We start from the raw sequence: 26,678 nt of genomic DNA, 5'->3' as shown, positions 1-26,678 counted from the left end.
CGAAATTGCCTTGCTCTTATTGGGAGAAGCTTATATAGTTTCTTTCAAAGGTTCTTTTTTCCCTTTTTTTCTCTAAACGTAAATGAGATTCTGCTATTTTTAAAACGTGAGCCACATATGACATAACCAAAATCTTAAAAAAGTAAAATAAACTTCAAGTAAATAATAATGCTTGTGTAAATATTAATTATAGCCAATATTCACGCAAATGCCAGTGCTGTGGTCCCCACACGTCTGGAGTAAGAACGCAGCTGGATACGTGGCGGGATACGAATTCCCGCCAAAGGTTTGAATGAGCTGCGCCCGGTGCCTCACGGGAGTTGTAGTTCATTGGCGCGCTGCTGGGGTCGGAGGACTACCTTTCCCGCCGTGCTTTGCGGGCGCAGCCGCTGGTTGCGCATGCGCGCGGGGCTCGTTTGGCGCCGGAGGATGAAAAATGTCGTCGTTCGTGGCCGAGGTGCTGGCGTCGTCGGGGAAGTTGGAGAAGGAGGACATCGGCACCAAGATCAGCAGGTTGGCCCGGCGGGTGGAGGAAGTCAAGGTAACAAGTCTGCGGTGATCGTACGGGCCCGAGAACTGTAACCCCCCCCCGTCTGAGGTCCGGGAGGGAGGGTGGGGGCTGGAGGCAGGAGGGAGGGAGAGAGAGAGAGAGAGAGAGAGAGAGGGTGGGTGGGTGGGTGCCGGATGGAGGGAGGGAGAGGGAGGGGGGGGCTGGAGGGAGAGGGAGGGGGGGGGGGGCTGGAGGGAGAGGGAGGGGGGGGGGGCTGGGGGGGAGGGGGGAGGGAGGGTGGGAGAGGGAGGGTGGGGGCTGGAGGGTGGGAGAGGGAGGGTGGGGGCTGGAGGGAGGGAGAGGGAGGGTGGGGGCTGGAGGGAGGGAGAGGGAGGGTGGGGGCTGGAGGGTGGGAGAGGGAGGGTGGGGGCTGGAGGGAGGGAGAGGGAGGGTGGGGGCTGGAGGGAGGGAGAGGGAGGGTGGGGGCTGGAGGGAGGGAGAGGGAGGGTGGGGGCGGGAGGGAGGGAGAGGGAGGGTGGGGGCTGGAGGGTGGAGGGAGGGAGGGGGCTGGAGGGAGGGAGAGGGAGGGTGGGGGGTGGAGGGAGGGAGGGGGCTGGAGGGAGGGAGAGGGAGGGTGGGGCTGGAGGGAGGGTGGGGGTAGGGAGGGAGAGGGAGGGTGGGGGCTGGAGGGAGGGTGGGGGGAGGGAGGGTGGGGGCTGGAGGGAGGGTGGGGGGAGGGAGGGTGGGGGCTGGAGGGAGGGTGGGGGGAGGGAGGGTGGGGTAGGGAGGGAGAGGGAGGTTGGGGGCTGGAGGGAGGGTGGGGGTAGGGAGGGAGAGGGAGGTTGGGGGCTGGAGGGAGGGTGGGGGTAGGGAGGGAGAGGGAGGGTGGTTGGGGGCTGGAGGGAGAGGGAGGGTGGTTGGGGGCTCGGGGGAGAGGGTGGGTGGGTGGGGGCTGGAGGGATGGGGAGAGGGAGGGTGGGTGGGGGCTGGAGGGATGGGGAGGGAGAGGGAGGGTGGGTGGGGGCTGGAGGGATGGGGAGGGAGAGGGAGGGTGGGTGGGGGCTGGAGGGATGGGGAGGGAGAGGGAGGGTGGGTGGGGGCTGGAGGGATGGGGAGGGAGAGGGAGGGTGGGTGGGGGCTGGAGGGATGGGGAGGGAGAGGGAGGGTGGGTGGCGGCTGGAGGGATGGGGAGGGAGAGGGGATGAGAGGGGGGAGAGTTGGGGGGAAACTTGGATTGAATTTGTTCACCAATTTAATACTAATTGTCTATAAAATGCATTTAAATCCATTGACACAAACCGCTCTACTTGCTGTCACAGTGCTCTGCTGCCATTCAGCATTAGGTGGTTTGCTGAATATAGTACAAAATGTTTATATTTACTGAAAACACTTTGGGTGGAAAAGAAAGAGTTATAACTAATTAGTATTTTGTGTGCTGCACTTTCAATCTGTTGTACTTCATTATTCTCCCCTTGAGTGCATTGCACTGACTAACTGGGTTTCTTATTTTTCAAAGATAACATTATGCAGTTTGTTTTTCTTTCAGTAAGTTTGAAGCCCCTTTGCTTGAGTTTATGGCATTGTTGTTGTGCTGAAAAAGAGATTGAGTAATTTGTGAAACGTTCGGCTGAAAGTTATTTTTTTTCCCAGGGTGAAGTATGCAACATGATAATCAAGAAGTACGAGGAGTTCATCCCCAGTTTAAAGAATGGAGAGGATCTGGTAAATCAGGTGGATGATGTCTCTATGGAGATAGATGTCCTGAAGTCACAAATTGAAAATCAGGTAACTGAAAAATAAAATCCAACAGAAGTGAATGTTATATTGTACCAGGGCCTCATTGACTAAGACAAGGAATTGCAACAAGACATATTTTAGATCTTGTGCTCATGCTCACTGAGCTGTTAGCAGAATTATACTGGCAACTGTGTCATGCTGCAGGTCGCACTGAGCTTGGCCATTAAGGAAGATGGACACTACCTGGATGTCTGTGCAGAGCTGTATTTTTAATGGGTAGCTGAAGTTTGATAGCTGGAGTGTTTATTCATTTAAAATATCCAGGTGATCTTGTGGACCATTCTGTGTTCATTTATGAAATTAATTATGCTGTTGCTAATGTGAAACAACTTAAAGAAACTAAGTCTGCAAAAAGGCTGTTAACTTTCAGTGCCACTTACTTTCACCAGAATATTTTAATGGAATTTTCACAATGGAGATAATTTATAAATGTTCCAGCATTGGATAGAAAGAGTTTAAAGTTAAAATCAGATGTTTTACACTTACTACATGTGCAAAGGTCTGTCTAGGCTCTTCATGACTAAAACATTTCTTTAAAAATTCACAATTTTGTCTCTTTTGAGCTCACTTGCCTTGCTTCATACTAAATCTCAGGGTCATGAAGAATTGTCATTTTATAGCTGAAAATCAAGAGCTTTACTACTTCTATTTAGATTTAAGGCTCAGAGTTCTCTCAGTGGTTATCTTGTCTATTTTTTTCTTAAACAGGTGCAGAGGGACCTCCGAGTTGCTGTTACTGAATTCAGTGAACTGAAACAACAGCTGGAAAAAAGTACAGCTTTACTGAGTGTGTTAACACAGTTACATGAGGTGAGAAGAAAGCTCTTAAGGTTGCCTTACTTTCCCCATTCTGGAATTTTACTTAGTTCCCATCTATAATCCTTGAATTGATTTTTTTTAATGTGGTACGAGATTGTATTCTAAGGTAATCAGACAGCTATTTGTTCATTTTTTTCTGAAAAGATCTGCCAACCACCATCTCTGCCAACTCTTTCCAAAGACATAAGCAGAAACATGATGGAATGCTCCCTGTTTGCTCAGATGGCTGCTGCTCCATCACTTAGGATAAAGCAACTTGCTTGATTGATACCTAATACTCTATGCCACAGCCTTGTATACCCTCCCTCAACCACTGGTATACCATCTCCAAAGTGCACGGAAGCAACTGCTGCTTCTTTAACAGTACCTTCTAAACTTGCAACAAGGACAGCAAATGCATAGGAATACAACCACCTGCAAGTTCCTCTTCAATTTGCATGTGGTCTTAACTTCCAAAATATCACTGCACTTTCAAGGACACCTGTGTCTAAATAATTGAACTTTCTACCTAATCATTTTGTTGTGTAAATTGGTTTATTATTGTCACATGTACCAAGGTACAGTGAAAAACTCACCTTGCATACCGTCCATACAGATCATTTCAGTACAACAATGCATTGAGGTAGTATAAGGTTGAACGATAACAGAATACAGAATAGTGTGTAACAGTTACAGAGAGAGTGCAGTGCAGATAGACAATAAGGTGCAAGGCCATGATGAGGTAGATTGTGAGGTCAAGTCCATTTTATCATACTAGGGGACAGTTCAATAGTCTTGTAAAAGCAGGATAGAAGCTGTCCTTGAGCCTGGTGGTACATGTTTTCAGGCTTTTGTATCCTCTTCCTGATGGGGGGAGAAGAGAGAATGTCCAGAGTGGGTGGGATCTTTGATTATGTTGGCTGCTTTACTGAGGCAGCGAGAAGTATAGACAGAGTCCTACGAGGGGAGGCTGGTTTCCGTGATGTGCTGAGCTGTGTCGACAACTCTGTGCAGTTTCTTATGGTCAAGGGCAGAGCAATTGCCATACCAAGCCGTGATACATCCGGATAGGATGCTTTCTATGGTGTATTGATAAAAAAAAATTGGTGAGGGTCAAAGGGCATATGCCAAATTTCTTTAGCCTCATGAGGAAGTAGAGGAACTGGTGAACTTTCTTGGCTGTGGCGTCTACATGGTTGGACCAGGACAGGGTATTGGTGATGTTCACTCCTAAGAACTTGAGGCTCTCAACCCTCTTGACCTCAGCACGGTTGATGTAAACAGGAGCGTGTACACCACCCCCCTTCCTGAAGTCAATAACCAGTTCTCATTTACACCACACTAGCAATCCAAGAATGCCACTCACTGTGGCCTTCCCAGTTCCAATTTGGCCTGGGCAATGACACTGGCAATACCCATTTAATTGAAATGAATTTAAAGTAATACATTCTCCTGAGAAGAAGGTTCAATATAATTAACATTTGCTGTACATGTGGTTGATGGGAACATAGACAAATGACAGTCCAGCACCATTGCTCCAAGCGCACCTCCAATTATTAAAATGTAAATATCGGAAACTATGGTTTAAAATTTATGAGGGTTTTCCTGAATCAATTTCATCTATATGATGATGCCTACATTTTAATTTTTTTAATTTGTAAAATTATTTTGTTAACCTAGTTGATTCTGCAGAGCACTGGGAGTGCTGTTTTAGCATCTTAACCATCAGATGATAGATGTTTATTACAAAGAAGATGGCCATTTAGTAGGGGGCTATTTGGGTTTTCTCATTTATCAACTTTGTCTGCAGTCTTGTAGATTATAGCTCAAGTGCTCCTTTTATAAATTAATCCGTTGTTCTGCCTCCTCCATCCTTCATATAGTGAGCTCCGGGTGCTCAATATCTATCATTATTTGCATTACTACAGTTGGAAAAAGTCCATATTTCTCATGTTAAAGCAGAATATGTTGCAAGTACAGACATCATTTATCACATAAGCATATATAAGACAGGAAAAGGGCATGCAATTAGAATGACTTGTTTCAACAGGTTTACCATTATTTGAAAACAGAAAAACAGGAATGCCTTCAAAAAGATCCTTGCCTCTGTAATTAGTAATATTAGAAGCTTTGAAATCTTTTTGTTTGACTTGCAGATATTTGGGTTGCTGGATTTGTTTCATGTGACTAATTTTTTTTTGTTTGCTTTCTATCCTCTAGTTTGATACAGCCCTAGAAACACATCACCAAGCTTTGTTAGAAAAAAACTATACCAAATCTGCTGCTCACCTCAATAAGGTTAGTATGCCATCAAATACATCTGCTTTTGTCACCCTAAAGCTCTTTGCTGCTCAGGATCAAAACGGTTAATTAAATATGTTCTAAATCTGAACATAAGTTGAGTCTTGTGGCACTGGACTGGTTCTGTTCAATCAACAACAGCCACTTGTATTGTATAACAACATCAATGTTCTAACATACTTAATAGAAGCATTACTTCACAAAAACTATCCCAAAGCCAGGGAAGAAAATATTAGAGCTAATGACCAAATGTTTGGTTAAGTAGATGGGTTCTAAGGAGTGTTTTAAAGGAAGATAGTGCTTTATGGAGGCTGTTCCAGGGCTTGCAGCCCAGGCAGCTGAAGGCATGTCTACTGCTGGCAAAGTAATTTAAGTCCAGTGATGAGCAAAATGCCAGAATGGGAGAATGACTTGGGATGGGTGTAGGTTAAAAGGGATGGAGGAAATTAGAGATGGGCTTGGGGGGGGGGGGGGGGGGGGGGGGGGGGTGGGGAGCGGGGGGGTTGATAATAGAATTGCTTTTGTATGGAACTTTATCACTTAAACACTGAGGTGCTTTGTGTGCAGCAGTTACCTTAATGTATAATGAATGAATAAACAAGGCTATATCTCAAACTTCTTGTACTTGGCAAAATCCCATAATTTTTTTGATCAAAATATTAATTATTTAATGAGGGGTATTGAGGTAATGTGCAGCATTCTGTCAAAATGCTTGCTTCAGCACCATCGTCTGAAATTTTAACTGATTTTCTTGAAGCAACACTTAAATTTGTGGCAAGATTGAAATGTGGAGTTAGAATTGCTTAATGACCAAATTCAGTTACCGTTGCAATGTCTTGTATTTCCGTTTCTCTTTGCAAGGCACAGCATAATCTTACCTTACTAAAATCAAGAAAGGGTGTTGAGCTGAAGATGTTGCAAATACTTAACACAGAGCTCATCATACAGAAGGAGAAATTGCTGTATCATTTAGGGGAAGAGTGGAAACAGCTGGCATTATGGAACCTTCCCCCTTCACCAGCACCAATAAAAGGTAAATGAACAGACTTTTACTTCTGGAAAAATAACGAAGCAAAGCTGTGTGCTGTGAATATCCAGAAACATTGGGAGTAATTCTGAAATCTGGTTACATAAATTTTTCTGCATTAAAGAAATTTCTTTCCATTTAATATAGTACAACTTCCCTGGTTTTTTTTTGTTCCATTTTGAATCATAATTTCAGTTTTTCAAGTGGAAACACAGCAACGCCATTGCTGCGAGTGAGTTGTGATTTGGTGTGATAAGCTTACACCGGTGTTGTCATTATGAAGAGTTCATGGTAGCCGTTGAATGATGTATGTATTTTGGTGTGCATATTCCCAGTCCAAGATCACATGAATGACATTGCTGGTCTCATTTCTCTGCGTGCATGACCATTAGAGATACTCTAGTATATGTTTTATGCAGATGCCACAACTTTATTTAAATGGCTTCTGGAATAAAATAGCATGGTTTTCTGATGTACTATACATTGCAAATATACCATAAATAAGTGCAATGAAAATATCATATAGAGAGGATTATAGTTCTATTTTTACCCCTCTCTTCACCCCTAGTTGGTACATGTGTTGGCATTGGCATTATTAGAATTTGAGTTACTTAATTCTTTTTTTAAACATTTGTTTTTCTTACCTTTGTATAAACGATCCTTGGTCACAATACCATTTGTGCATCTGAGTGGTTTTAAGGTCCCAATGAATTATACTCAGTTATTCCACTAGAGGGAACTTATACACCAATTCCATTAGGTTTTTTACCTGCCTCTGTTGAAGAAATAATTCCTCATGTTGAGTGTCAGTAGAACAGGTGATATAAGAGTAGGTGCTGATCACTTGTTTTCTTCCAGCTGAGGATTTGTTCAGATGGACTTTGAAGACTGAGCTGCGCTTGTGCAACATGATGTCAAAGAGGAAGAGTGATTTTGAGCCACTGCTTGTATCAATACTTCAGGGCTTCGCTCTCCTTGGTGAACTGAACAGAAAACTGAAATTCTTTAGTAAGCAATTTACACCAGTTAATTATTTCAGATTTTACATTTCCCTTGTTTCCAGGACTTAGTAAGCATTGTCAAGTTCCTGTAGCATGTAACTATACTATTATTTTGTAAGTTGGAAGAAGATAATATTTAAAGGTACTGCGGTGTGGATTGGTAGGACACAATTTCATGGTATTTGCTTCTTGATGAGAAGAACAAAATTAAAATTAGAAAATGAAATTAATTTTAAAATCTAAAAGTGAAATTTTATTCTCTCCAGATTTCATATAATTAAATGAATGCAGCTTTTTGCTAGTTCTCAGAACAGGAAATTTAATTCATCAATTGTAAGTCTCCAAAGAGTCTTTAGAAATTGGCATGTCTAATCTTAAGACTTTATTGTGCAGTGGTCGCAAGCTTTAATTCTCCAGTTTTTGAATAAAAACCTTTAGTATCAAGAACGTTTTTTAAAAAAAAAGCAGACATTGGCCACAGAGCTCCTTGGTTTGAAAAGATTGTAGAGGATTATCGAAGATTCCACCTTGCTTTCTGTAGGTGTAATTCTCGGTTCCATCAAGTCCAAAGACATCCTGATCTTGGCCTTAAATTTGTTCTACCATTGATACCCATAGCCCCCGGGATGGAAAATTACAAAGATCCATAGCCTTGTGGAGAAATTTCTCAAGCTATCTGACCCAAAAGCCTATTCCTTTCTCCGAGACAATAACCACCCTCCCACCCCACTTCATTCTCAGGAAAGTTTGAAGATTGTAACACTAAGTGATGTCCTTGTTTTTCACGTACTGCTTTGCCTTCAAGTCAACTTTTTTGTTAATAATTACAGCAACTTCCAATTAAGTTGTTTTTCTTTAAATGCTATCTGTACAGTTCTTTATGACTCCTGGTGAATTTTTGTTTTGACTTGAAGCTTAATTCTAAAGCTTGGTTTTGTATTAACAATCTGTTGGAAGAACTTGGCAGATTGAGCAGCATCTTTGCACGGGTGGGTGGAAGGAATTGATGCAAGGTTTTTATCTGAAATGTCGAGAATCCATCCTTTCTGTTCCCACCGCACCCCCCCCCCCCCCCCCCCCCCCCCCCCCCCCCCCCCCCCCCCCCCCCCCCCCCCCCCCCCCCCCCCCCCCCCCCCCCCCCCCCCGGCATGGCTTCATAGATATTGCTAAACCCACTAGGTTCCTCCAGGTTGTTTGTTGCTCCAGATTCCAGAATTTGCAGGGTCTTGTATTTCCTCTTGATTTTGACTTAATAATATGCTGGTTTAAAAAAAAATTTCAGCAAATCAATTTACTGGCAGTTTTCATGCTGATGATGGGGTAACAGGAGTTGCTCCTATGAGGAGGGATTAAGACTTATTTACCATTTATTTGTTGACTTTTTACTGCGGCTTTGGGAAGAAAAAAGATTAACACAAATGACATTTTGCAACAAAATGTTTAAGTCTTTAATGTTTTACTCTAGACCCTCTTCGCTGCTTAATGTACATGTCCATCTCTAAAATGTGCAGGTCAGATCTTGTTGAAATACATTTTGAAACCGCTGGTTGTTGAGCCTTCCCTTGAAGTTGAGATTGAACTTCAGGCAAACGATGCAGTTTTAAGATTCACCGGAGTTGACAGCAAATCTGATCATGAGTCACCAGCAAAAGTTTACCAGAAGATCACAACCGTTTTGGAGTTCCTGTACCAGCATCTGCTTTGTATGTTAAATTTTCTTTGTCCTTTTCACCCACTGAATGGAGTGGGAAGTTTACTTATTCTTGTCTTGCAAATATACTTTTCTGATATTAGCTTAATGGCATAATTAAGATATTATCATAGAGTAATACAGCATGGAAATATGCCCTTTAGCCCAACTCGTCTATGCCGACCAAGATGCCCATTGAAGCTAGTCCCATTTGGCCCATATCCCTCTAGCCCTCTATGAGGTCACCCCTCAGTCTCCTACATTCAGAGGAATAAAGTCCTGTCCTGCCCAACCTCTCGAGTCCTGGCAACATTGTTGTAAATCTTCTTTGCACTCTTTCCAGTTTAATGACATCTTTCCTATACATTACTAAATCTGTACGCATTTGTGTAGGTGACACGAGATTCTGCTGATGCTGGGATCTGGAGTAATACACACAAAGTGGTCAAGGAACTCAGCAGGTCAGGCAACATCTTTCAGGCCGAGATCCTTCATAAGTACTGGAAAAGAAGACGGCCAGAAGCTGGAATCCTCTCGGTGCAGCCTTACCAATGTCTTGTACAACTGCAACATAATATTTCAACTCTATACTCAGTGCCCTTTCTGATGAAGGCCAGCGTGCCGAACACCTTCACCACCCTGTCTACCTGTGGTGCTGCTTTTGAGGAACTATGTACTTGTGGAACAAGGGGACTTAGGAATACAACTCTCCCCAGGGCCCTACCGTTCACTGTAAAAGTCCTACCCTGGTTTGACTTCCCAAAATGCAACACCTGGCACTTATCTGAATTGAACACCATTTGCTGTTCCTCTACCCACTTACCTAACTGATCAAGATTCCCGTTATTTTTGACAACCTTCTTCACTGCTTTTGCTACCACCTATATTAGTGTCATCTACAGATCCACTATGTTGGATGTGTAGAAATTGATTTTTTTTTTGGTATTATGATAGATATGCCTCTCTGGGACTCCGTGGATCGTGAAGAAAAGCAGGAGGTAAAACTGGCAGAATTGCTGGGTGGCATGATCTGGGAGGAATTATCAGAAATCATTATTAAGAACTGTTTGGTATTTTCTATACCAGCAAACAGCAGCCAGTTGGAGCTGTATGAAGAGGTACGGGCACTTGACCAATTTTCTCCAATTTATGATAAGCAAGCATTCTCAGTTCTGAATGAAAACTGTTAACGATTATAAAGTTGGTAATCGGAATTTCTCGAAAGCAGTCGTGTTTTATGCACAGACGTGTGTGTGTAGACACACACACATGCCTTTAATTTCTCAGATTCAAGTACCTTGAGCTTTGGAGATACTTCTTGGCATTTGCCATTGTATGTTCCTGGATAGCATTTAGTTTAGTTTGTTGACTTTGTAATGTAGTTGAATGCTCTGCAGGGCAAATTTCTGTGTCCTGTTCTGTCACAAAATTGGCAGTGTGGTTGAAGGTTGTGGAGGAAGGCTTTAGATTGAAGAAGGATGCAGATGTTTCAAGACAATTGGCAGAAAAGTAATAACTCTCCAGATTAAATTTGAGTTGTTATATTTGGGAAGGTGCACAAGGCAAGGTAAGTGCAACAAATGGCAGGATACTGAGTGGTGTTGAAGAACAGAGTGCATGCTCACTCATCCTTATAAGGTAACAGGACCGATCAGTAAGGTGACTTAAAAAAGGCATCCAGGATGTTTTCCTTTATTAGCTGAAGCATACAATACAAGAACGGTGCTTATGCTGAAGCTGTATACAGCACTGTTTAGTTTGTGCACTGTATAGTTCTGATCGCTGCACATTAAAGGAAAGATGTCGTTGAACTGGCAAGGGTGCAGAGGAGTTTTTAACAAGATTTGCACGAGGACTAGGAAATATCTTTGAGGAAAGATTGCCTAAGAGGGTTATTTTCTTTGAACATAGGCTGAATTTAACTTAATGGTGGGTGTACAAGATAATAAGGGAGGTTGACAAAATGGGAAGGACCTACTTCCTTTGACAGATCAAAAGCCACAGGGAGGGAGGAAATGGGAGGTGTGGGGTAGACCATGCTGAAGCACGGAAGATTAGCTTGGGCAAAGTTTGAGTCCTGCCCCTTGACATTGCCATTTCTTATGTAATTTTTTGTTGCAAGTTATAGTTCCCAAGAGAGGTATGGTGATTGAATTCTCAGGGACGCAAATGAGGAAGAGAATCTTGTTATCAAGATCAAAAATAACATTTTGTGTATGTGGTTTTCCCTTCCAGGTGATAAAAGCAACAGATAAATTTGAGGAAAAACTCAAAGAGATGCAGTTTTTGCAGGGCCACTCCACAGACTTGCTGAAATATGCGAGAAATGTAAATGTTCATTTTGCCAGTAAGAAGTGTCAAGACGTGATAGTGACTGCCAGAAACCTGATGACGTCTGAGATCCACAACACTGTAAAGGTGAATTAGTAATGTATGTACAGTGCCAGCAAGGGTGGGATGTGATGTACTAGGTTAGGTATTGGGGTCCCCACAATTTAGATTTTGTCTTAACTGAATTAATGATGCAGTATTCAAATAAACTTGAAGTGGTGCAGCTAATTTCATAAACTCCAATTTACTTTGGTTAATTCCATTCTGCAGTATGTGCTGTAACTTTAATCTTGTATGGTATTCATAATTCCTCTTTTTCCTATACTAATACTTCATCCTAATGCTTCATAATCCAATTACATCTCCACAACTAGGTTTGGAATTAACATATTTGTCCTATTGGACCTTTTTTATAATTTAAGTGTGCATTGTGTAACATTTCATATGTGCACGCTGCGTCCTATTCCTGTAACACTTCATGAAGATATTAGTTGGAAAACAGTTCTAAATAGCAATAATTGAACAAGAGGTTCAAATTTAACTAAACCTAACTTTTTTTGTGTGTTTGCCACTCTAGAGAATGCTCTATTCTAATTTATGAAAAGCTTTCTCATTATGTGAAGGCATTTTAGACAAAGCGATTTAACTACACAAAGAAATAAGTGGATATATAATGAGTTCAGTTAGGCTGAAAGGAGGTTCGTCTGGACCTCTTGGGTTGAATGGTCTACTTCAGCTCTGCATTTTATTGGTATTGGTTTATTATTGTCATTTGTACCGAGGTACAGTGAAGAACTTGCTTTGCATACCGATCATACAGGTTAATTCATTACACAGTGCAGTTACATTGGGTTAGTACAGAGTCCATTGATGTAGTACAGGTAAAAGCAATAACAGTACAGAGTAAAGTGTCACAGCTACAAAGAAAGTGCAGTGCAATAGGGTGCAAGGTCACAACAAGGTAGATTGTGAGGTCATAGTCCATCTCATATAAGGGAACTGTTCAATAGTCATATCACAGTGGGGTAGAAGTTGTCCTTTAGTCTGGTGGTATGTGCCCTCAGGCTCCTGTATCTTCTACCCGATGGAAGAGGAGAGAAGAGAGAATGACTTGGGTGGGTGGGGTCTTTGATTATGCTGGCTGCTTCACCAAGGCAGCGAGAGGTAAAGACAAGAGTCCAAGGAGGAGAGGCTGGTGTCTGTGATGTGCTGGGCTGTGTCCATAACTCCCTGCAGTTTCTTGTCCTGGGCAGAGCAGTTGCCGTACCAAGCCGTGATACATCCAGATAGGATACTTTCTATGGTGCATCGGTAAAAGTTGGTGAGAGTCAAAGGGGACAAACCGAATTTCTTTAGCCTCCTGAGGAAGTGTATGGTACAATTTCAGAACAAATGTTAATAGATGACAGCTTCTTAACCTCTGTCATCAGATTTGTGAATGACCCATGACTATCATTATTTTTGTTTTGCACTATTTATTTTTGTAATTTATGGATTTTTGTGTCTTTGCTCTCTACTGCTGCAAAACATCATATGTCAGTGATAATAAATCTAATTCTGACAAATATTCTACAGGTGAGGGACATTCAGAAATTGATCTGAGACTTTTGGGAGCAATTTGTAGATCCATTGGGATATTCCCAATTGTCACCCATTTGGCTAAATAGAGGATGTGCCCTCGTGGTTCCAGTTTTTGCTTGGCTCTTTTTTTTGGTAACTGAGTATTAATTTGGTTCAAACTATAAGAAGAGGTTAAAAAAAAATCCTACTAACTGCTTGATTTATCTTCAGATTACAGCTGATTCGAAGATCTCCATCCCAAAGCTTCCCAGTCTAGTCAGTAAAGTAAAAATGCCTAAGACTTCCAACATTGTTCCGAGCGACATGGTAAGCTTGGGGAGTGGGAAGCAGCTCAGCAGTCGAACAATGTGTTTACCTGCCTGCCGAATCAGTGAATCCGTCCAGAAACTGGTGGAACTGGCCTACCAGACACTTTCAGAGGCTACAAGCGGCACACCCGAATGGCAAGTAGTTCTCTGTGTTGTGTTGCAAGTACAATTGATTCCTGCATGAATGGAGATCTCTTTTGGTGCCTATCACCATTCTCAGTTTAACATAGCACACTACAGCACAGTACAGGCCCTTCAGCCCACGATGTTGTGCCGACATCTTATCCTGCTCTAAGATCTATCTAACCCTTCCCTCCCACATAGCCCTGTATTTTTCTATCATTTATGTGTCTATCTAAGAGTCTCTTAAATGTCCCTAATGTATCTGCCCCCACACCCTCTGCCGGCAGTGTGTTCCACCCACCCACTATCCCTGCTTATGTACAGATAAAGTCCAGCAGCCTGTTTTTTTTTTGCTAAACGTTCTGTAACTTTGAAATAAAATGAAAATGCCAGAAATGTATTAGCATTAATGACCTGGAAGAAGGAAAAGTACATAAGGTTTCCAGATTTACAGATGATACAAAAGAGTATGTTGTGCTAAGGATACTGTGATTCTGCAATAGGGTGGAGATAGATTGTGAGTGGACAAAAGACTGGCAGGTGGACTTCAATGTGGGAAGTGTGAGTTTATGCATTTCAGCAAGAAATCAAAAGGCAGACTATTATATAAACGGCAAGAGACTGCAAAAGGGAGTGAAGTAAAGAGGGAATTGGGTGCATGAATCACAAAAAGCCAGTGGGCAGGTCTGGCAAGTAGTTAAATTCTGGCCCTTTGGCTGTCATTGCAAAGGGCCAGAAATAGGGAGGTTTAAAAATAGGGATTTCTTTTTTGGCAACTGTACAGAGTGTTGGTGAGGTCTCACCTAGAATACTATGTATAGGTTTGATCCCCTTGCCTTAAAAGGATATATTATTGGAGGCAGTACAAAAGAAGTTCAGGTAAATTCCTAGGATTGGAGGGTTTTCCCATCAAAAGAGATTAAAAAGTTTGGGTCTGTATTACTTAGAGTTGAGAAGAATGAGGGGTGACCTTATTCAAACATGAGTTCCAAAGGGAGCTTGACAGGGTAGCTGTTGGGATGTTTTCACTAATGGGGTGGGGGGGGGGGGTGCATTTAAAACTGAGGTATCTAGAAATTTCTTCCTGTAGAGGGTAGTGACTCTCTGGAATTCTTTGCCCCTCAGGTGGTGGAAGCTGGATCATTGTAGCTGCCATTTCTCAGAATTTTAACCCACATTACCTTTCAGATTGCATAGTTTCACTGCAGAAGGAAGCTATTTGCCCATTGTGCCTGTTCTTTGAAAGAATAATTTGTCTTTCCTGTTGTAAATGGCATTGTGTATGAGTATCTTTTAGATTTACTCATTCTACTTCAGTTGAAAGAAATCATTCTGTGATAATCATGAATCCATTTTGATTGGTGATATTAACTCGTTCAAGTTTTCCCCACTAAGCTGCCATTAACATGATCGTATTGTGCCACAGTGTACCATGATATCAGCTGGGTTTGGCCTTCACTGAAATGTGGACTAAATTTGGCCTTTCACAGTGTGAAGGAAAGGAACTTTTTTTTTAACATAATGTCCACTGTATGCTGAATTGCTGATGCAAACTTCAGAATAATGTTCTGAACAATTTTTATACTGGGTGCCTGCTTTCCTCCTTTTGTGCAACTTTTATCACAGCCAAATTAAAAGAAAATCACTGCTTGAAGTAACATGAGATATTTCAAATTAGTAAATTAGAAAAAACTCATCTTTTTGATAGAGGGTTCATTCCATAAGAAGCAAATTTGATGCATGTTGCTTAGGTTAGGCTTTGCCCACATTTGTTAGAGTGGGGAGTAATCTATAATTATTGAGTGGAATATCGATTCAACTTGGTATTTAGCATTTGTGGACTTATGGTTTTTAATGAGCTCAAGATGCCCTAAAGAACTTTATAGCCATAATTTTTAATGTGTAGTCACTTGTAATGTAAAAACAAATTAAGACAGTTGGACGGGTACGTGGATAAGAAAGGTTTAGAATGATGAGGGCCAAATGCGGGCAAATGGGACTGGCTTGGTTGGCCTGACCCAGTTGGGCTGAAGGGCCTGTTTACATCCTGTATGACTCTGTGACTAAATGTAGCTGCCAAGTCTTTTAAATTTCCAACCTATAGGCTGGCTGTTGGCATATTGAAAACAGACTTGTGACTTTACATGGTTTTATTAAGTCTAAGTTGTATCAGAGTGGAGCCAAAACTGTTGTTTGATTTGATAGTGCTTGATATCATTGGATGCACCAAAAAGAGCTGTTCCATTTGCCCAAAATCTTAAACTCAAACTGCAGGATAAAATTACAGATTTCCTAATTGAATTAAGTTGTATTCCCCTTCTTGCAAAATTGATACAGCCCAGAACCCTGGTAGGTGCTGTAGGTCAAGAATGCAGATAATGAATTTGCAAAGGCGCATTTCTGTCCACCAATGTATGTGGGAGCACTACATTCCAGGAAGGTTATCACTTTAAGAATAATACTTGACGAGAACAAGCCTTGTATGTATATTTATGTATTTTAAGTGAAATCAGTCCTTTTATTTTGAGAAAATTTTACTATTGGTCTACAATTTCTGAATGGTGATAATATGGACAGGTGTTTGAATGTTTGACCTTCACTTTATCTGCTATTGCAATTGTGACATTACTTCAATTAAATTGGTTAATGTCAGCTTCAAAGGATAGAATGTGTCTTAAACAGAAGTGATTACTAGCAACAGTGTCTTTGGTGTTCTAAACCACTGGTTCAGAAAGACTTTTTTTGGAGGCTTTGACCTCTTTGGAGAATTAATACACTGCTGCATTGTTGGCCACAAGGTAGTGCTGTGTGTCAGTTTTTTGAGTACAGTGGTGTGATTTTCAGTGAATTCTTGTCACTTTGATTTCTTCAATAGTAAGCTGTTTCATTCAAACTTCTGTTCAGATGGTGCTCAAAAACCAATACTGTTGCATTGTGCAGGTCAAAATTGGGTAAATTTATTCTAAGAAAATCTGTTTTTTAGGTTGTTTTCTAGGGTTAAGTGTGATCAAGCAGCCAATATACACTTTAATGTGATCAATGTTTACATGTTCAACTTCACCACATCCTGTGAATTTTGTAAAATTTGAGTTCCTCAAAGGTGTTCCAGCATTTAGTTAGGTCATACTACTCTGCATTTCAAATCCTTTCACCAACCTTTGATTCTGTGATTAGCAAATGTCTGCTCATCTCGTTATCGTGGGTTTGAACATTTCAAACTTCAGTCTTATGGAGAGAACGTTGAGGTTTTCATTACTTGGGGGGGGGGGAGATGCAGGGTGAGTATTTTCTGATATCACTCCTTTACATTCCAACTGTTTTTACAATTATTCCTCCTCACTTTGACTGGTGGGGGGAATGCAGAATGATTGCATTTAATTAAATATAAAAAATGATCACCCACTACTGTGGCCTGCTCAAGTAACCCAAGGATTTACTTCCCTTGCCAGAGGGCTTAAAAGCAGGAGCACAGATTTAAACTAATTGATCAAGGGATTAAAGGAGAGGTGCAGAAAACTTTTACCCGGAGGGTGGTAGAGGTCTGGCACTCAGACATGGGCAGATACTCATCCTATTTACACATACTTGCTGTGTACTGTACTTGAGTAGTGACCAGCAGGGCTCTGGACCAAGTAATGGAAGATGGGATTAGGCTGGATTACTTTTTTTTGACTGGCACGGATGTAATAGGATGTTTGGTCTCCCTTCTAAGGTAACACTGAACAATGCAGTATTCTTAAAAATTCTGATTTAGTGAAATCTAACCTGAGCGGAGGATATAATTTTTTTCTGGTTACCAGTCTGAACCCTGACACATTGTTGGGTCCCTTTAGCCTTATGTTGAGCAGCCAGTCTCAAATTCGCTTTGTGGTTTTGTTCACTAGAGGGCATACCAGCATGCTTTAAGCAGTCAGTGTGCTGTTTCAATAACCTTTGAATTACGTCATTGAACATTTAATTTATATTTCATTTAATTTTTCAGTGCTGTGCAGTTGTTCTACACGGTTAGAAACATGTTCCACTTGTTCTATGATGTTGTTCCAACCTATCACAAGTAAGTATGTCATTTGTAATTATTAAATTCTTTATCATTTTCAAATGGTTTTATTATATTTGCTTGTGTGGTACCTTAATAGTTACTGATTAGTGTAATAATGTAGTCCACCTATTTGGTAAAGTCATTCAATCGTTTACTGTTGAATGTAAGAAATACTAGATCATTTGGCCATCTTGCCTGTTCTGCTATTCAGAAAGATTGTGGCTAAACTTCACCTACCTATATTATTGATTTTAGTGCCCAGAAGTCTGACCTTCTCTTTCTAGTGTCTCCGTAAGGCCAAACATCCATACCTCTTTGTGCTGAAGCATTCCAAAATGAACAAAGAAATTCACCTCACTTCAATTCCAAATGGTTGAACCTCACTTCCAGATTTGCCAGGAGAAATATTCTGTCTGCATCTATCCTGTCAACTCCTTTGTTTTAATGAAGTCACTTCTCATTTTTCTAAACTCGAGGGAAGTTATCCAGTGGATTGAAATCTGAGGAATTAGTTGAGTAAAGGTTGTACTTCCTCAAAGGCAAGTTTATCTTGGGCGAGTGACCAAAACTGTACACAGGTCCTCTCCAGTTTATGAAGGCCTGACTTGTGTACAGCCCGTACATACGAGCATTTGGAAGACCTGCTGGATGATTTGCTGAGCTGCAGGCATCTTCTGCCACCTGGAACTCAGATCACAGCTGCATTTCTGACTTGCGAACTGTTTGAGTTACAAACAGTTCACAGGAGCAGAACCCTGTCATAACCTGGGAAGGACCTGTACAAGTAGAAATGATATTTGCACATTTATCCAGAATTTGATTATCTGGCTTTAGCCTCTTTCAAAACAACAAATTGGCTGTTTCCTAAAGATGTAAAAATTTGTTAGCTTCTGAATGTATGGAAGTATTAGGGTCGGAGAGGAACAAAGCACGGAAGCAGGCCCTTTGGCGCACTGAGTCCATGTGAGCTATCAATCTAAACTTGAGCTAAGCTACACTCATCCCATTTTATTCTCCCCACATTCCTATCAACTCAGTTTCTACCACTCACCTGCACAGCCTGGGCAATTTGTAGTGGTCAATTAACCTATCAACCAGCACCTCTTTGAGATATGGGAAACTGGAACACCTGGAGGAATGGGTCACAATGAGAACCTGTAAACTCCACACACACAGCACTGGATGTCAGGATGGAACCCAGGTTGTTGGATTTGTGAGGTAGCTTAATTAGCGGCACCATTCTGCTGCCACTGCCAAATTGGATCTTGCTTGTTGTTGCTATTGTGTTAGTGCTAACAGTGACAAAACCTGATTTGCACATGGTCTTTATGACCTTCAGTGTTACTCCAGCATAGCTTCGTATTTACTTTGGCTATTCATTGCCTACATTGTATACATCGTTTCTGGAAAATACTGCTATATGCTGGATTCTGAACTCATCTGTTCTTATTTTCATTTAGGGAGACGCTGCAGAAGTTGCCCCAACTGGCTGCTATCCACCACAACAATTGCATGTACATTGCCCACCACTTGATTACCCTGGGACACCAATTCCAGTGCAGTCTCCCAAGTCCTTTGTGCGATGGAGCAGCAACCTTTGTAGACTTTGTGCCAAGTTTTAGGCGATTAGGTGTGTAACTGGACTTCGGTTCACTGATTATTTGAACACCATGTGTCAAAGATTATTAAAGCATTTGCTTACACAACAGTTATGATCCATTCTCTATGTTTAATTGGAGGTGGTTCCATACCTCTAGTCTTCAAGTTCAATTTAATTTGTCATGGTGACTTAATTGGGTTAAACTAAAACAGCTACCTCGCTCCTTCAAAGAATTAGAACCATATTTTGATATCACAGCTGTTTCTGTGATGTGAGTTAAATTTTCTTGCTTTGTTTGTGGGGATTTCATTTGAATCTAATTCTGAGGTAGTTCCTTTTGAGAGGATGTGGATTTGGAATCTATACTGCAGCAGCGTTTTTGGATTTATGAGCTGCTTCGAAGATCTGGAAGAACTTCAAACTAAAGAAGCCTGTGTGAACTGAGCCTCTTGATTTGAACATCAATTTAAACTTAAAATTGCCTATATTCTAGCCTTGATTGGTCACAGGGTCTCACTAAATTCATTAAGCTGTAGATGGTGGCTTTCTGCATATTTCTGTAAATGAATAATGAATGAAGTCTTTTTAGACTATATTAATAGGGTATTTTGCTTTTATTTTTAAAAAATAACCCCTAACAACCTCATGAACATGTAGAGTGCCTGTTGTATAGATTTAATATTTAGCTGTGTCTTGGATTGTTGATATCATGTGCTGCTGTGTGTTAAACCCTTGCTGGTTTTAGGTATAAATGTTCTGCTCTGAGACCATTCTTTTCCCTTCATCATCATCCATATTTTAACAGTCAACTCAATATAATATTTATGTATTTTGAATTTTGGCCAACACTTTCTTTTAAGAAAAGCAAACCGGATTAACAGTGTGCAGTGCTCTGCTAAGGTTGGCTATGGAGCTTGGCTTTACAACAAATTGGCCCTAGATATCAGAAGTGCTATGGAACTGCATATTCATTCTTTAAGGCAGGAATCTAGAGCTCTTGGATTACTGTTGTTCTGCAGACAGTAGTAGATGGATAAGAGCTGCCCTGGTTTTGTGAGCTTTTTGTTTCCATCTTTGAAATTTGTCCATGCTGCTTATATTTGAACATTAAATGGTGCAGATGTTGAGCTCAAACCTGGATGACTGACTTTTTTTTTGAAGATTTGCTGTCCTGCATATGTGGGCAGAGATTGTGTGTTGGTAGTAGAGGAATTGGGGGTGCTGGGGCAAATGGTAAGGGAGAAAATTGGATGCTCTGTAAATACTGATCAATGCCCGTTACAGTACTTTTTTTTAACCTGTCCATTATTGTCTGAAGATCTGTAGCCAAGCCTGTTTTCCTTTATAAAAAAAATTACAAAGCAACTTGTACACTCGTTGAATGGGTTTCAGACTACTTTCATAGTCTGAAAGTATGTGCCAGTTGTAACAAATTCAGAATGTGATATCAAAATTAAATCAATTTGTTCAGAACGGAATGTCAGCGTTGAGAGTAGTTGGCATATTGCAGCTATCTTTGAAATGCATATAAATTGATTTGAAGAGGAGTATTATATTGGAACAGCTGACCAACTTTATAGAACTTTCTAAAAAAAAATCCTGCATTTAAATGGCATTACTTTTTTCTGCCAGGAACGGAATGCTTTTTGGCACAGTTGCGTACCCAAAGAGATGAGTTGTTGGAAAGATTGTCAACTGCAAGAAATCTTTCGAGTTTGGAGGATGCGGGTAATTACTCGGCTGCAAACAAAGCTATCCGGCAGGTGAGGCATAACTGTTTATTCTTTTTGCCATTTGCAAGTGTGCCAGAGTTTACTGACATAATTGCAGTTATAAAAGTTTGTCTGGAAAAATGAAACACCAAAAATACCAAGAAAAGTTCTAGTCTCAATTGCAAAAGAGACAGAGCTAGAAAGGTGCAAAAAAGAAATTGTAAGAGCATCAAGAAATGGTTTTACTAATCGGAAAGGGTTTTACAAGTTGAGGATCTATTCCTCTGGAAAACAGATGGACAAGGGGTGATTGAAATGTAAATTTAAATTTTGATTCTTTAACATCAGTGTGGGATTGGTAGGTAGCCATTTGTGACGTGAAGCTGATCTGACTTCTGGTTAAAAAGCAACCCAATTAGTCCTATTCCCTGACCCTTTTCTGGCAGTTATTTCCTTTCTTGTTTATTTCCTTTGTGAATCTGCTTCCACCCACAATTTCACCATGAATTCCAAATTGTGACTGCTTTTTGCATGAAATTCGCTTCCTCTCTCCTTCAGTTTTTTGACAATCCCATTAGATCTGAGTCAATTTGTTCTTGACTCTTCTGCCAGTGGAAACAGTTTCTCTTTCATCACTTTGGCTAGACCCTTGTCGCGATTCTACTACATCCTCTTTTTGTATCAATGTATGTAAATTTGTCACCAATGAATAATGTGGAATATTCTACCACAGGGAGATTTTGAGGTTGTCAGTTTAGCTACATTTAAGCAGAAAGGAGATGAGCATATTTGGGGATAAAGCATAAGCTGTTGGCTGAGGAAGATGAAACAGTGGATCATTTGGGCAGAATGGCTTATTCCTGTGCTGTAAATTCTACATAGGCAAATTAAATGTGACAGCATATAAAGCAGATGTGTTAACTTTTTAAAATCAAAATGCAGAATCTTTCCTCCAACTTGTGTTTTAGAGTACTATTCTGATTTCCTATTAGGAGAATAGTCATGGGTTATATTTGATTATTTTGATTGAATTCATTTTGACTGAACTGTCCTATTGATCTGTCAAGGCTGACTGGCAGTCTGCAGCCCATCTCTTTGGATAAAAGAGAATAATGCAAAAGTGTAAAGTAATAACAGGAAGTTCTGGACTCGTAAAGCAGATTCATCTGCATTTCAAGATAAAATCAGCTGATCTGTTCTTCCACTGTGACACTTGCAGGCTGACCCCAGAACACTACGCAAAAAGATGCATTTCACTCTGTGTTTCAATGTACATGTGACTGATAAAGATATCTTTTTTAAAAAAAACCTTAACCTTTGTGGCATCAGCATTTCCCGTCTATAATGCCACCATTTTTAACTGAATTTCCATTTGAGATTGTACTTCAGTCCTTTCTAAGGCATTGGATAAGAATGTTTTTGAAAATGTGTTTATCCATTCTAATCACTTTGAATGTTTATCCATCCAAGAGTTTTAATGTTTGAATACAGGTTTCAGCCCCAGTGTATATTGTGGAATGCTGAATTTGAAATTGAGTGGAGTGAGCGCTTCGAAGCAACCTAAACTATCAGTGTTTTCTTAATTTTGTACAGAATTAGATTTTTGATATTTTTTTAGTGTATATTGTAAACTGTCCACTTGCCTATCAGTTAGTCTTTTGTATTGCACAGTTTATTTCAAGCACTGGAAAACACAAAACAAGGTCTGATTCTGATCACCAATAACCTGTTAAGCAAACAGAAATTTGTTCTTGGTTACATGCTCATAAATCACAGTTGTGACATCACGTAGCTCTCTGAAATTCAGTCCGGAACCATAGTTTGTCAGTGGAGTACAACGTGGTGGCCACTGTTGTATTGCTGCTTTTAAGTCAGGTGAACAAGAATGAATTTCTGCCTCAGTGAGCCAAGTTGTACTGCTTAATTTTATTTTTGAAGTTACAATTATTATGCATAGTTACAGAATACACTTGCTTATGTTCTTACTAGAATGGTACTCATATTTGTACCTAACATTGGATGACTTGATCTACAGATGACAAAATTGCAGTTCTATTTGGTGTTGCAGTTTCATGCAATCCCATTTGATTGCTCCTGTGAGTCTCATTCCCTCTTTAATACTTCAACCCAGGCATAACATTGACCAATACTAGAAGAAGCAAGATGGTGGATTTCAGTAATTGCCCAGTTTGCCACTATTCAAATTGTTTAAATTTTTTAGGTTTTATCTTGAGGGATGACCCTAACACAGAGATCGATTTGGATTGTTCTATTCTAGCTTTTAATAGTTTGTTTTTGGTTCTTACAGGTGATTCATCAGTTGAAGAGGCTGGGCAAAGTTTGGCAAGATGTGCTTCCAGTTCACATATATTGTAAAGCTGTGGGTACTTTGCTTAACACGGCAATCACAGATATTGTGAACAAAATCACAATGCTGGAGGTAATTTAGAAAGAAATGGGAAGAGGATTTTTTTGTGATACCAAAGGATGTGGCTATTGCTGGAAATGGTATATATTGTCTCTCTAGTTTCCATTAAGAATTGACACTGGTGGGTCGAGTCTTGCGTAGGTCAAATCAGGGAAACATCGATTTCCTTCCATGAAGGATATGAGCAAACTAGATGGCCTTTTCCAAAACCTAATACTTCAATGGTTACCAGTATTGGTACTAATGTTTAAACTCCAGATTACTTAATCACACAGAATTTAAATTTCATGCACCTTTTAGTGTGGTCAAGTGACCTTGTGTGCCTTTGGAATAGATACAGATCTACAATCTTCAGTCCAAATTGGTGTTTCTATGATAGCAAAAGTAATATCAAACTTGGACAGATTTCGAACTGACCTTTCAGCTCCCTGTCATTGTTGTTGTTATTGTGAATACAGATTTTCTGTGGTATTAGTTTTCTGTTAACTATTTTTCCTAATAGTTCATCCTCGCATCTTGCAGGACATTACCTCGGAGAGTGCTGATGGCCTTTATTCATTATGTAAAACCATACTTGAAGAAGGGCCTGGAATTTTTCAACCGCTACCTGAAGAAAGCAAGAACAAAAAGTTTCAGGAAGAGATACCAATTTATGTGCCAAAGTGGCTGAAATTCAAAGAGCTGATGATAGTTCTTCAGGCTAGCCTGCAGGAGCTGGTGGACAGGTATGACTTTGCATTATAAGTAGGCTATTAGATAAACTCAGATCATCTTTTCAAAGGAGACAACATGGCTCTTGATTATCAAGAGTCTCATTAAACCAATACTCTGCTGAAGTTATTCTTCTCTCAGACTCCTAAATAAAAGTTGGTTCCATAAGTAAGCTGAATTGGCCAAATTAGCAATTGGTCATGCATAAGCAAATGCTCATTTCAGCAAGTTTTATTCTCCTCTAGAACCTATTGGATCACATTTCTGGAGCAGAGAATGGCATCGTTAAGTTGCAAATCTTTTCCAGGATTCATTTTATCTGCCTCTTTATTTTTTCTTTCCCATTCACCACTCCCCTCCCCACCTCTTCCTACTGCATGGTACTAAACCCACTTTGTCCTTTCTTCCCTATGGGAGATGATGGTCTCTGCACACAACAAAGCACAGACACAAATTGCTCTGATACAGGGTGACCATTAGTGTTTAACTTGTTTTTGCTTTTCTTTATGCCCAAATATGCTTGGTACACAAGCTCAGGATGCAGTTGTAGAATTGGAAGAGTTTAGATATGAAGGGATAAATTGTTCAATGATTTACAACTTTTAAATTTTCTCCCCGTGGAGAACATAGAATTTGTGTCTTTCATGTTGCTCTCTGAGTTAGGGAAAGCATGACTTTGGTCCTCTTGGATGTTGATGTTGGCTCGCTTGACAAGGTTCAGTAAATGATCTAGGGAATGATTATGATCCCAATAAGCTTGGTCCAAAAGTCCATTTGCAAATCCCGTACAAAGGGAAATAATCATACATAACAGCAAACATTGTCTTCATCAAATTGACAAAACTTTTATAAGAACCTTGTTACATTTGAACTGATGATAATAGTTATGCAGTTAAACACCACCAGCTCTGAACTATCAGTGTTCCATTAGCATCAGTAAGATAAAGGTCATTTAGTCTCTGACCACATGAAGAATTGTGCTCAACACTTTGTCAATGTTGTTGTGGGGCATCTTGGCATCCATACCTGAAAGTTAGATAGGACCTTTGATATTTGGTCTGTAAAATGAGATTAAACTATCAGGTTGACAGAACCACTTCTTGACCTTCAATGACCTGGCACCCCAGTAGTTGTGGTCAAAAATATAACATAATCAATTGGAATTGCTGCTAGAAGCCAACGATTACTTTCTTAATTTCAAGTTTGTAACGTATTAGTAGTTTGGACAGTTTTTAATTTTCTTTAATCTTGTATTTAGGTGGACTGATGGGAAGGGCCCATTTGCAGCAGAATTTTCTCCAATTGAGGCAAAGAATTTGATCCGAGCTCTGTTTCAGAATACAGAGCGAAGAGCGGCAGCACTGGCTAAAATTAAATGAATATAGTTATGACTTTTCTCATGCATTCAATAAATTGTTACGAAATGTACATTTATCTTGTAAGCACTACATTTTTAATCTACTATGTTTATTACATGTAGAATATTGTAGAAACGTTCAGGAAACTTTGTTCTGTGGAATAAAAAGATTGTATATACTTTATTTTTGAAATTGTACTCCATGTAGCTCTTTGATTGTTATTGGAGCAAGTAATTTATTGCAACAGAAGATTTGCCATTGGTTGACTTTGAATATTTTAACTGTCATTGGGATTTCTTTTGTACAATTGAAATGGTAGGTTTTATTGTGTTTAAGCAAACCGACCTTGCTGAAACCCTTTTTTTTTCCTAAGTGCTTTCATTATGAATACCAAATTACCTATATTATATCTCCTATCTGTTCCTTCCTACAGCTATTCCTCAATTTATGAAGTTTTGCTGTAAAGCCATTAACTCGGCAGGGTACAAGAGCCCTAATTTGCAAAGTATTTTTGCTATAATGTAAAGAAAGCCAGTCTCTCTCTATAATGTGTTTTGTGCTTCCTGCCATACCACATTCCATAAAGATTGCAGTGCTCAATTTGTGTTTGTAATTCTTCAGAAGTTTGTAATTCTTGCATGATGGCTGCATAATGCCCCAGTAGTTCTGAGGATTGCTCTTGTGCTAAGAAATCATGGCAAGCCTGGAGCATTAGTATTAAGCTAGGTGTAATTAATGGAGAAGTGGAAATTGAGGATTTTGTGGCCATCAGTTGTGCATTAAATCCTGAAGCATCGACCCTAAAATTGATGGTGAAGGTTATTGAAGATTGCAATGGGATCTTGATCAAGTGGGCTGAGAAATGGCAGATGGAGTTTAATTCTGATAAATGTGAGGTTCTGCATTTTGGTAACACCAGTTAAATGGTAAGGCCCTGGGAACTGTAGGACAGAGACCTCAGGGTGCAGGTACATAGTTCCTTGAAAATGGTGACACATAGGATGGTGAAGAAGGCTTTTGGCGCACTTTGTTGGTCAGAATATTAAGTATAGGAGCTGGGATGTCATGTTACAGCTGTACAAGGTGTTGATAATTCAAATTTGGAATATTGCATACATTTCTGTTTGTCCTACTTACAGGAAGAATGTCATTAAACTGAAGAGATGCAAGAAAAAGATTTACAAAGATGTTATCAGGCCTGGTGGACTTTGGTTATAAGGAGAGACTGAATTGGCTCGGACTTTTTTCTCTGGAATGTGGGAGGCCGAGGGGTGGCCTTGTAGAGGTTTATAATATCACGAGAGGCATAGATCAGGTGAATAGAAAGTCTTTTCCCCTGGGTAGGGGAGTCCAAAACTAGCAGGTATAGGTTTAAAATGAGGG

General features: G+C 40.4%; 1 protein-coding gene across 1 annotated transcript; it reads left to right on the top strand.

The window, feature by feature from the left end:
- Positions 1-213: 213 nt before the first annotated feature.
- zw10 (zw10 kinetochore protein) lies at positions 214-26,095 on the top strand. The gene is made up of 16 exons (XM_052039840.1): positions 214-541; positions 2,141-2,275; positions 2,996-3,097; positions 5,306-5,383; positions 6,248-6,419; positions 7,272-7,421; positions 8,926-9,117; positions 10,059-10,222; positions 11,340-11,522; positions 13,227-13,459; positions 17,430-17,501; positions 18,947-19,116; positions 20,719-20,849; positions 23,107-23,238; positions 23,749-23,951; positions 25,196-26,095. The coding sequence occupies exons 1-16, from the start codon at positions 437-439 to the stop codon at positions 25,314-25,316; spliced, it is 2,343 nt and encodes a 780-aa protein (XP_051895800.1). The 5' UTR covers positions 214-436; the 3' UTR covers positions 25,317-26,095.
- The last annotated feature ends 583 nt before the right edge of the window (positions 26,096-26,678 follow it).

Source organism: Pristis pectinata, chromosome 27 (assembly GCF_009764475.1).
Source record: "Pristis pectinata isolate sPriPec2 chromosome 27, sPriPec2.1.pri, whole genome shotgun sequence".
In the NCBI taxonomy this organism is placed as follows: Eukaryota; Metazoa; Chordata; class Chondrichthyes; order Rhinopristiformes; family Pristidae; genus Pristis; species Pristis pectinata.
The sequence above is the reverse complement of the archived record's forward strand: the minus strand, read 5'-3'. Positions and strand labels throughout refer to the sequence as shown.

Bases quoted from the DNA above. Each gene is read 5' to 3' on its own strand.
- zw10 (XM_052039840.1), top strand. From the start codon at position 437: ATGTCGTCGTTCGTGGCCGAGGTGCTGGCGTCGTCGGGGAAGTTGGAG. The intron at 13,460-17,429 runs GCAAGTAGTTCT...TTAATTTTTCAG, and splicing joins ACAAGCGGCACACCCGAATG to TGCTGTGCAGTTGTTCTACA. The intron at 19,117-20,718 runs GTGTGTAACTGG...TTTTTCTGCCAG, and splicing joins GCCAAGTTTTAGGCGATTAG to GAACGGAATGCTTTTTGGCA.